The sequence below is a fragment of the Hippopotamus amphibius genome, chromosome 3, assembly GCF_030028045.1.
Source record: "Hippopotamus amphibius kiboko isolate mHipAmp2 chromosome 3, mHipAmp2.hap2, whole genome shotgun sequence".
Classification (NCBI taxonomy): Eukaryota; Metazoa; Chordata; class Mammalia; order Artiodactyla; family Hippopotamidae; genus Hippopotamus; species Hippopotamus amphibius.
In genome coordinates this window covers 148,553,031-148,565,200 of record NC_080188.1, presented here as the reverse complement: position 1 = coordinate 148,565,200, position 12,170 = coordinate 148,553,031, and the positions used below count along the sequence as shown (strand labels likewise).

Genomic DNA, 12,170 nt, shown 5'->3' with positions numbered 1-12,170 from the left:
ACTTAGGTGGCAATTATTTTATAAACAACTACCAGGCAGGCAAAAGGCTGATCTGTGAGAGACCTAACAGGGTTGTTACAAAACTGAGCACTGATAGAGAAAGGAGCAGAGATTTAATCCAGTTTTTGTTTCATTCAAGAAACTTTGACTCCTTGAAAGAGTGTTTGGGGGAAGTGCTTTTTGCAGAATAAGATAAAGTAAACATTACATTGTTTATCAAGGTGTAAGGTTTATTTTTTTGTTTTTAAATCTTACCCATTTAACCAGTCTTTGTGATCAGATTTTAAGGGCAGAGCTTGTCTAGATTAGCAACAATTTGCATTTCATGTTCAGTTCTTATTCCTTATTTGGGAATAGCTGAAGAACAGATTATATATAGATGATGATAGATCACAGTTATTGCCTAAGAAATTTTTCCTCGGTAAAAATTCTTTCTCAGCATATACAGGTTCATTTATTTATTTAGGAGATATTTATTAAGCGTTGACTATGTATAAGACACAGCAGAAAAGATGAAGACTCTGTCTTCAGAGAATGTATAGCCTTGGAGGGTGAGACGCCCCCTCAGATGAAAGTTGCCCTTGTTTTACACACCCTTGTGCCAAATAATTCATAAACCTCATTCTTCCAAAATATATTCTTTTAGTAGCAATGTGACCCTTAGACTCTCCGACCTTCAGTTTTCTCATGTGCAAAAAGGACAAAAATAGTGTCTACCTAATAGAATTAAGACACTTGTATGAAGAATTCAGCATTGTGCTTGTACATAACATCAAAAAGCTTCCAAAAATGTTAGCTATTTATTGATCAAGAATAAACATGTGCCACAGTAAATATGTTTTTAAAAAAACCTAATACACTGGAATTACATCTTATACTGATTAATTTCTAAAACCAGGACATAAACTAATAATCACATATAATCAAGGTTATCCTTCAAAGTTTCTTAAATTGCTCAGTGGTAGTATTAAATAATACTAAATCATTAAAGTATTTGGAATACATGGGATTCTTCAGCAAGTTCGTTAAATTTTCTATGTGGTTCTCAATTCTTCATTTTATTTTTCAGCACTGAATTTCAAAGAAATCACACAAATCCACATGAAAAATTTCACTTTGTCAATTGATAAAGAAATCCAAACAATCATTTCATAGTTCTTTCCACAGTATTCCCCACCCCCATATCTGAATAGTATATTTCAGGCTTGATAGCATCCACAGTCTGTGGGCATATATATACTAAGTGTAATGGCAAGAGAATTCCTCCGAAAAGGTTGCTGTGCATTCTTAAAACATTTACTGTTGAATTTACTGGTTAAATGTGTATATAATTCAGCTCCATTATATTAATTCCCACAACAAGTATCACTAATGATATTAAGTAGGATTCCTAACACTTCTAAACTTCATTAATATATTTCCCTGGCATACAATGTAATCCTCAAGAAGGTCAGAATTACTATTCAATCCAATAGTAAACTTTGAGAAGTCATATGGTTACTGCCTACAGACAGGATCACACTTAATTAAATTTCATTTTTAAAATATTCCAGAGATGGCATTTCTAGTCATATTCCCTGGATAAATGAAACATTATCCATTCTTAATATCAAGAAATGTTCTTCTTTAAATGCTCTTGAAGTGCTGTGCAAGGTGGAAAAAACAATGAAAAGATTAGGGAGGTTGGGGCCTGATAATCCTCGGTCAAATGTGGGCTCCTCCTCTCCTGAGTCCTATAAACTTGGGCAAGTTAATTAGTCTCTTTGAGGTGGTGATATCAGTGGACCTCTGAGGATTACTATGAATATTAGGGTTAATGTAAATAAAACACCTAATACAGGGTATATAACCATACAAGATAAAGTATTGAAATATTCTAGTCTTTGGTTCATTAGGTGTAGATGCAATGATTGCAGTATTCAACCCAAGCTCCTAGGTAAGCAGAACTGTTTGTGATTGTAGACAAGCATGAGGGAACTCCAATGGGTATGAATTTAGGGATGGTTAACAACTGCAGTTTGATACAAAGATGATACAAAGTGGCCTGTTAATGTAGGGCTTAAATGGGTCTACAATTAGAAAGTGAGAATGCAAACTTATGTGATTTATTCATTTTATTTACATTTTGGAATAATCCAATTTAAATAAGCCTCTTAATCAGAGACTGAATGACAGAAATAACCTTTTGACTAAGTCCTTTTTTCCCATATCTTTTAAATATATTCCTTTGTCTTAAAACCTGTAAATTATTTTGTTATTGCACACAATTGTTGTTGAAAGGACGTGTTAAAATTTAGTAGTCTTAAAATAAATCATTACTTTGTTTTACATTTCAGATTGGGACCAGAAATTAGCCACAGTTTCGTCAAATCCTAGACCACTTAATTCACTACCAGAGCACTACTGCTGTGAAGACAGGTGGCTTTGAAAGAAAGGCTTTTAAACTAAAGTAACCATGGCATTTGACAAAATCTTAAGTGGCTCTTCTAGACTAAAATATTGGTGACAAAACTACTTTTAAGTGTGTATCCACATGGCTACAATCCTAAAATATTTACATGTTGCAAATTCTTTTCAGATTAAGTTGGTCAGCCTAGGGCAGGGAATCAAGATCAGCTTTAAGAAGACTTGTCACCTGTTCTTAATGCCCCACTACCAGTCTTGTTGCTGGTGTGGCAAACCATCTCACATTTAGTCCAGTGGTTATATGTGGGACCAGGTAAGAATATAATTGCATCTGCCCAATAATTGCATCACTATTGGGGAAAAAGAAAAAAAAAAAGCTGAGGATGTAGCCGAGGAAGATTACTGGCATCACAGACCCTAAAGGTGATTTGGATGCAGAACCGCAGATATGGCACAGGGCTGTAGTGAGATGTGGGACTGGTAAAAAGGAAGATTAACTGAAAGTTTCTATACAGGAGCTAACATCCCTATCCTGACAAGAAGAAAGCCTGACAATTAGGCATCTACTCCCTAGGTAAAATGCTAGAGGTTCTTGTCTAAAGAAATGAAATGATCCCAAAGAAAAGAATCCTACATTCTGTTCCCTAGGGACCCCCTCCCCACACACACACATAGTAGTTGGTTCCCTACTCAATACCCTAAAGAGAAGTCTATTAGTTAATAAACTCCCCCCCAAAACAGAGTAACATTTATATGTATATATACACACACATATACACACACATGTATATATACATACATCTCCATTGTTTTAGTCTTAGTTGTGAAGAGCCAAGCAAGGATCACCAGAGTTGAAAAAATACTGCAACATGAAAGACAAAGACCAAAATAAACAAAACAAACAGAAGAAATTATTCCAGAGGAAAGAGAATTCAGGGAACAGAAGAGAACCTAAAACAAGCTAAAAAATAATCATTTGGCAAGAGACAGGTCAAAATAATTAAATCTATAAATATGAAAAAGCATTCTTTCCAAAGCTCTTGGAAATTAGGGATATTTTAGCAATTAATTGCTAAAATTAAAAATTTGATAGGATTTGGAAAAAATTCTGAAATATTTTATAGAGAATAGAAAAGCAAATAAAAGGACTTAAAAAAAGAGACACAGAGTAATAAATCAGGAGGTTCATTATCTAACTAACAAGCATTCTAGAGACATCACAACAAAAAAATTAGAGGAAATTATCAAAGAAACATTTTCACAGAGCAGAAGGTCAGAAGCCTCCCAAATGAAAGCTTTGCTTATCTTTCTATTAGCTGTCATGTTATTTCAGGCAGCTCTTTGTCTTTTAGGGATATACATTGAAATATTTTTTCCCAAGTTTTACTTCTGTTTTTTCAGTTGTTTTTTTTTTTTAATTTTTTCATAGTATTTTTAAAACTTTTAATTTGGTCAAATCTGTACCTTTTTCTCTAGGGTGTCCAAGTTTCCCGTTTTTCTTTAGAAGGCTCTAAGATTATATATTTTCCTATATTACTTTTATTACTTAGAACTTTCATAATTTAGATTTTTATTCTATTATACATTTCTTCTTTATGTTGAGATTGTTTTGCTGTCATTCTTCTTAATGCCTATATTTAGTTCCCATACATGCTGCAACTATTTCTAGAATGTCTAGTCCACTTCCCTTACGTATTTGTTCTTTCCCATGACAATTTCACATACATTGATTATAGTAGCTTTATACTGTTTTAATATCTAGTAAGTAAAAACCTCCCCTCTCAACACATCCCTTTTTCAAAAATATCTTAGGAATTCTTGCACATTCGTTTTTTCACCAAAGCGTCAATATAATTTTGTCCAGTTACAAATAACACAGCAATCCTGATTGGAATGGCATTAAATTCATATACTCATTTGTGAAGGACTGGCATTCAACTATATTAATCAATTAATATATAAAACACATATACTAAATAGGTCCTCTCCCCACTGAAATATCTTGTTCTGTCATTCATTTCCCTTCTACTAAGTTTCACAACTCAGAGTTTCGTTTCAGTGGTTGTTCCGTGCTTTCATGATGCCTCCTGAAGCATATGTATACATTTTGGCCTACGGTCCTCTTCTTTCACACAAAACATGGTTTGGTTGTTTGGCTTCACTTTCTTCCAGTTTTTCTTGTCAACTTCATCAGCCTCAGCAGCCTCACCAGCCCCTCACTTATTCTGTTCAATTGCTCAAACTTTCCAAATTATTTCCAGCCTCTGAATCTTTGCATATTGACTACTTTGTACTTCGGCCACTTATCCTTTTGGTCTGTTTAAATGCTATTTCTACTAAAGGCTTTCTCTGACTTTTTCCAAATTTATATTAGGTTCTCCTTCACAGCACTCTGGTACTTTTCCATCCCGGCATGTGTTTAGCATGCTGTCCCCACTACAATAAACTTTAGGAAGACTGTTTACTTGTCTTGTTACCACCACAAACCTAGTACCTAGCATATTTAGTTGCTCAACAAAGATTATTTTAATACAGTTGTCTATGATTTTAAAGACTAACCTGTATCTGAAGAACAGATCCTCTCAACCAGTTTATTTAGCAAACAGCTCATTTTTAAAGAGAAACAAGAGAATCACTCAAAATGGTCAAAAATATGTAAATGTATATCAACATCAATAGGAGCGTTACACATTTTTGGTACAAAAATAAGACCACTCCTGACTTAAAGACAGGGTTCTTTACATTTGCTTCTGGACTATTACTAAAAATATATTTTAATAATGCAATGCTTATAGCCAAGATAATGGACTTTAAAAACTATTAATAAAAATATATCTAGTGAAGATAAAAACATATAGATCCTTTCAAAGATTCTGTTTTTGATCTCTCCTCACCTTATCCCACAGACTATAAAGATAAAACTCCTCTTATATATACTAGTAGTATTACTATTACGTCTCTTATCACAATAAAAACACAATACACAGAACGTACTAGAAATAGTTGGTTCTTTTTAATCAGCTATTGATGCTATAATAAAATAAATTTAAGTGGCACCTGATTTAAACATTTAAAATAGTTCATTGAAGGATAATCTACAACACAATATGTTAAGCCAAATAGTCAAAATAACACCTTTTTTTTTTTTTCCTAAGAAAGAAGAAATAAAGGCATGATCAAAATTATGACCAACAATTTGGGTTCATTTGGACACTTATAGATGACTTTGTAGGCATATTGGCAGGCACGGTTGAAATATCAATCCACTTGACTTAGAAATAATGGTAAGATAAAAAAAGAAAGCTGTACATCTCAGAATTAATGTCAAACTAAAGAAAAATATCCAACAAATATCACAACAGATCTTTTAATGGCTAATTTTTTTAACATTACAATTGTTGTTTTAGGGAACACTTTTTCTCTTTGAACATTTAAATGTTCAATGTGTTAAATAATTTACAGAGAGAAATAAGTTTTGTGTTCTGTACAAATAAAAGGACCCACGAATATAACCCCCTCCCACCACCAAAGCTCAAATTTGCAATGGTCTCAGCAGAAAATAAACAGTTCACAATTTAAACAGAATTTATAGCATTACAAAAGTTTACAGGACTCCTCTCTTATCATTTTTTTTGAACAACAAAGATTACAATGACAGAACTGAATGATCAGAATGTAAAAATATTTGTGCAAAATTGCATTAATTGTTCTTACCATTCAATAGAGGTAAAACCTATGAACACACAATAACAATGATGAAAAACTACATTGAAAATAATTCTACTTTAGATTTCAAACAACATTGACTACATTATTACTAAACATTAAAAGAAAATGTGGCACCATGAGCAGCAGGAGCAACAAATGATTCGGCAACTATGCCAGCTAAGGAAGCTGACACTGGAAAATGCCAGTGTATCTCCACATGAGCCATCCATCTTAAAAGACTGGAAACAAGTGTAGGGCTTAAAACTCACTTCAATGTCTTTACTCTTGAAATTTGCAGATCATAAATGAAATATCTAAGAAAGTCCTTTCCCCCCCTCTCAAGGAGTGTTTCTTGCATCACTGGAAGTCCTTAAAAGAGTTGAATCATAGACTCTCTGGATTTACCTACACCAATCCATTTAACTGGGAAGGAAAAAAGGGTACAAGAATAGTATTATTTCATTTATAATGTTCAATCTTTGGGATTAACAGACCCCCCACTTTTCTCAATATCACCATTTAACATTTCCCCCCGTGTCTTTTGCTATCTTTTTTTCTCTATTAGCAGATTATGCCAATTTCTAAACAGAATGTGCAGTCACCATCCAGCACAGGGGCGTTTGCCTTACCATTTCCTGTTTTAATTGCAAAATATTTATAACTGTTCAATTCCTAATGAGTGTACAGTAAAGTACTGGCCCAAACCAGTAGAGATCTAAAGAATCTTTAATCAAGTTCCTAATTAAGTAGAAAAGATAAGCATCTTTGATAAATGGACGATACTAAGAGGAAACTGAAGTGTTACTGTAACTTTCATATCTCACAAAAAGTAGAAATATCTGGAAGAGAATACTGTTTTAACGTGCACAGCCTGAGAACTTGGCTACGGTACAAGTCTAGGGGACACTAATCATCTGCACCACATAAGTAAACCTTTATCACATTTTATAGGCGCCATTGTTAAGTTCATTGCTTATCATATTTCAAAAGGTGTTGACTAGGTGCCGTAAGCAAACATGCTTACAAAATTTGATATCAAGTTGGGAAACACAGCTAGCAACATGAAAAATAAGATTCATGTTTGGAGATGAACCATAAATATAATGAACAACACAAAATCAGAATAAGCGCATAATAGATTTTATACAGAGGGTACTTCCCACTCACTTCACTTTTTGTCTCTGAAATGTCCAACAGTGCAAAAAAAAAAAAAAAAAAGGAAAAAAAGCAATGTTTTAAAAGAAAGATTTCACATAACTAGATAACTAGTCACAGCCATAACTTGGTTATGCCTAGCTCCTTGGCCAGCTTACTTTTTTTTTTAACAAAGAAGTTTTATTCTTTATTCTTACATTTTTTTTCAATTTGGATTTCCTATTTCCTGTACTTATTTCCTAATATCTAGTCAAGAAGCTCCCACAATTCTCAAGAGTAGCTTAACCCCAAATGACAAAAGCCACAAACCATTTCTGATGGTGGTAAAGACACAAAGGATTTGTTATTAAGAGGGAGAAAGGAATAAGAATGAATGTCATAGTGTAGAAAAGAGTAACAGAATTAAAAGCAGGGTCAAAAAGGACGAGAGGTAACCTATTGTCTTCAGGCATATGAAGGATTCCTGGGCATTTGTGCAAACCATGAGCACTCTACAAAGTAATAATCTGTTTTTTATCCTATTTCAAAGGTAAACAGTTAAGTCAAAAGCAGAAAAATATAGTTGTTCATAAAGTACTTATATTTACCTGGAATTTGAAGCTCATCTTCAATAAATCGAACATAATTTTGTGCATTAATAGGTAGTTCTTTAAAAGTCCTTGCGTTTGATATGTCTGTGTTCCATCCTGGGAGAGTCTTATATTGAACTTCAACTTTATTTAAGATTTCTTGGTTTGCTGCAAGTTAAAGAATAAGTATATCTGTCCATGGTATACAATGCCTATTGTCAAACGAATTTTAATATATCATAGGTTCACAATCTCTTATACTTGGAGCCAGATACGTTCTGGAATTTAAAAGTTTTCAGAGTTTAGAAAGGTAAAGCAGTGTACCATGCAGTATTTTATAATCAAACATATTTCTGCAGCAACAGGATTATTCACTCTAAGTGGGTAGATTATTAGTTCTAATAATATCAGTTCAAGTCAGGTTTTGCTGTCAAATGAGTTTCAGTGCCAAACTTACGACCTTCAATTTTTAGAGCTTTTTAGATTTCTACACAATGGATTAGCGATTGTAGATCTGTATAATGGCAGCAATCTCAAAGAAAGAAGGTTCGCATACTTGCTCTCACCTGGGAAATCTATTGTTTTTGTGACTGTACACAAAGGCTTAGCTGGAGATCTTCATTATCTCACCTAACCAGTTTCTCTGTATCCTCTACTAGAAACCAAAAATGTACTAAAATAAGAAGTTTCTTTGACTAGAGATAGTATGGTAGATGCTATGGTACGCTGTCCAGATTTCCCTCTTCAGGATTCAGACACTCATTCCCCAGCTACGGGAGTACTGTCTGCTGAGAACTCACAGTTCAGAATCTCCCCAGCTGTCTCCCTGGAGCAGCCCACATCTAATGACTTGTCAATGGGGGATACAAAGGAGCTGACTACTTACCTTAATTTGGGACTACTCGGAAGGGCTATTTTAGCCCCAGAGCTCCCCAAGGGATTAGCTGAGGGCTTTCCATGGAACTTCTCTGCAGCTCTATTTCTCCCTCTGCCTATTCCCGCTTCTTCTCTCACACCCTTACAGATGCTGTTGCTCAGAGCACTTGCAAACATACTACCTACATGTACATCTCTGTATCAGAGCCTGTTTCCCAGGGAACCAAAAATAAAGACAGTTGGTGCCAGGAGTGGTATGAGGAAGAAGGCTCTAAAAATGGGATCATGAAGCTAGATCACTGGCCAGCTCACTAGTGGTAGATAGAGTATGGATAGTCTCTGGCATGTTACAGTTAGTGCAACTGATAAAACCTTCATGGGAGGTGAACTGGGATGCCTCGGTGGCAAGTAAAGAACTGGCAATATCTGAAGCATTGAGAAATGAGCACAACGGAACAATGGAATTGACTGGCTCTAGATGAATGCCATTCACGAACTGGAGAAAGACAATGAAAGATTAATGAAAACACCTACAGAGAATCTCATCTCCTACAGCAGAGAGCAGGAAAAGCTGAGGGTCAGGCTTTGGAGTCAGTCACACTGACAGCAGAGCTCCAGAGAAAGCTGAATTCTCAAATCCAGCATATCTGCTATGACAAGGCCAGATCGTTTTTGAGAAAAAAGGATCTCAAAAATCCTGTTTGAGACTTTGGATGAGACATCAGGGTTGAATCCCTAGATTCGCTGATGGCCTGCAGAATGGCCTGCGACTTCCTGTTAAAGGCTAAGGCTTCCCTTTGCTTGAGGATGAGGCAAGGCAGCTTGTGGCCCTCTCAGGGACTACCTCTATCTCCCCTCCTGACCAGCAAACAATGTGTAGGCTCAGGTACAACATAAGTTGGCCAAGGAGGCACGGGGCCTGGTAAAGGAGAGGGACTACATTCTGAAGGATTTGCAGGACCGAGCCCACATTTACCAGTAGGAGCCAAAGGAGTATGTACAGCACTGGATCCTAAAGGTACTGGATCAAGGGGTCCTGCGAGTGCTGGAATAAAAAGTTTAATAAGAGGGTATATCTATATGGGAGTTCTCTCCTATGATCCATGATACAAACATGATGAAAACATACTGCTGGGAGTGTTCTTGGATGCCTAGAGAAAGTGATGAACCACACCAAGTCAGAACTGCTTGTGGCAGATGACAGCAGGGGTCAAGAGACTCAGGGGGGCTTCTCCTTCCAGCCACGATGGAGTACATGGTTCTAGACCAACTTGTCCAGCATAAATAATTGTAAAACTGGACAAAATATATGACAACTCTTTCCAGGCAGTGGTCAATAGGCAGCACAAACTGTGGTTTCTGAGAGAAAGAAAAATCACACGCAATTCCTGAAACTACTCAACTCTCTGCCTAGGGACAATTTCCTGATCAATGAAAGTCAGGACACTGGAGTCAACAGAGAATGGTGGTCCCACGGACCTGAGAAGACAGATATGAGATTTCAGGGAAGCTGATGCAGCTAGAATCATCAAGGCCAAGAGTCAGAGGACTGAGCTAGACAGAGAGGGCACCCCTCTCTCAGAAGTCTGTGTGAAAGTCCCATGACTAAAGTTCAACCAAACATGCAAAGAATGGGATCATGGGAGGCTTACCAGATAGGAGTTGTCACATAGTTGAGTGGGACAAAGATTCTAGAGGTCAGGCAGTGCTGGTACAAGGGAAGGGACAGGGTACACTGGAGCTCCAGTACTGCCAGATTGGAGAGATCTCTTTATACCTAGTTAACTCTCCTGGCATCTAGCTGAGACAACAGAAAGGCTGTTCATTAAAAGTAAAAACCATACTTTAGATTGAAATCTACCCACAGCTATCCCCCAACTCCCCAACAAAGCCTAAAACCAAGCTCTGCCAAGATCCACAGAGGAGACAATTTGAAGACTGTCTCACACTAGGTTAGAGATATTTGGGAAACACCCTAAGCTCTCCACATAACTATACTAACAAAGCATAAAACCAAGCTATACAAGGTTCAGGATGATCAGCCAGTAATTCAACTGTCCCCTAAAACAAGAACCAATACTCTTCAGAGTAAGATAACTGAATCCAAGTCTCTAGAACACATTATCCACAATGTCCAATATCCAACCCAAAGCCATCAGACACAGAAACAGTGATCCACAATCAAGGAAAAGAATAGTCAAGAGAAACCAAACTGGAGATGGCCCAGATGTTAGCCAACAAATAATGACTTTAAACATGTTTCTAAGAACTTGCAGCTCTCCTCAATTTCCAAGGGCTGGTCACAAAACCTACCAGCCTACCAAGTTTCATTAAGCTAGTCAATATTCCTCCATTTGACATATTCCTAGTCTTACAGGATGACTAAACAATTTAACAGTTTCTATTTCTGGAAGCTGGAAATATTCTTGGAACTTCCTGAGTAACTGTAACTAAAGAAATCATATAACTAAAGATATGCCTGAAAAAACACATTGCTTCAAGTAGGAAATCTCTCTACATCCACCCACTTTAGACACAGAATAGAAGTTTGAAAAAAAATCCTGACAGGAATGACAGGGTAAGGACATTGCTTGAAGGACAAGCAGGGCTCTTTTATTCTATTTCACATTTCTCAAGGAAGGGAGAAATGCCTACATAGAGGTTACTTTCAAAACAGGGAAGATGAAATTCAGGAGCAACATAACTGGGCTCAGTGGTACCATGTTTCTTCTTTCCTATTTTAAGATTGAGCACATGCTTGCTGTGATCCAGAACCCAAATGCACAGCAGCTATAAAACAAATGCTAATAAGTGAATGTACCTGCACTGTTCACAAAGGGCATATCATGTCTGTGGTTATATATCATAAATCATACAGAAGAGCTTTATGAGTTGCTCTAATACATACAGCTAATAATACTCTTTATACATAGCCTAAAAAAGAGTACCTGGGAAATGAGGTATAATTTCACCATCTAACTTGTATGCAACTCCAACTTTGATTTCCTTAAACATGTCCAAAATATCCAATTTGGTAAGTGCCAACCTAATTTTGGAAGAAAAAGTGACGTTAAAACAGCAAATTCTTAACGGTCCTAACAACTAACTTGATGAGGCAGTAAAGGAAAATTCATACAAAGCTAAAAGTTCCAAAGCAATTCTGAAAACTGGTTAGGATTATATTTTAAAGCACATCTCACATAAAACACTACAGGGCAATATACTGATGTATTTTCCTCACAGTAAAAACAATAACTTCACTGATCTACCAGTGAGTTACTTTTCTAATAATTACAGTAGATTTTCACTGATTGATAGATCCAAATTCTCTTCCTTAGTTTCTCAGGATCAAGGAACACATACCCAGAGAGGGCTGCCTGGAGTAAAGGATGCACTCTGTGGCTGTGGGACACAGCACAACTGACTCTTCCACGTGGATGACAAGATACATCTACA

The 12,170-nt window shown here is 36.2% G+C and overlaps 2 protein-coding genes across 6 annotated transcripts in view; one reads left to right on the top strand and one right to left on the bottom strand.

The window, feature by feature from the left end:
• The window catches only part of SPMIP3 (sperm microtubule inner protein 3), a 40,069-nt gene extending 37,605 nt beyond the window's left edge, over window positions 1–2,464 (top strand). For both annotated transcript variants that reach the window (XM_057728281.1, XM_057728282.1), the window contains one exon: window positions 2,337–2,464. In XM_057728281.1, coding sequence (XP_057584264.1) covers window positions 2,337–2,428 — 92 coding nt within the window. In that variant the 3' untranslated portion in view covers window positions 2,429–2,464. The remainder of the gene's footprint in view (window positions 1–2,336) is intronic.
• A 2,933-nt stretch (window positions 2,465–5,397) lies between these two features.
• Window positions 5,398–12,170, bottom strand: part of ADSS2 (adenylosuccinate synthase 2) — a 40,757-nt gene continuing 33,984 nt past the window's right edge. For all 4 annotated transcript variants that reach the window (XM_057727825.1, XM_057727822.1, XM_057727824.1 and 1 more), the window contains 3 exons: window positions 11,663–11,760; window positions 7,857–8,006; window positions 5,398–6,537 (listed from right to left, as the gene is read on the bottom strand). In XM_057727825.1, coding sequence (XP_057583808.1) covers window positions 6,485–6,537; window positions 7,857–8,006; window positions 11,663–11,760 — 301 coding nt within the window. In that variant the 3' untranslated portion in view covers window positions 5,398–6,484. The remainder of the gene's footprint in view (window positions 6,538–7,856; window positions 8,007–11,662; window positions 11,761–12,170) is intronic.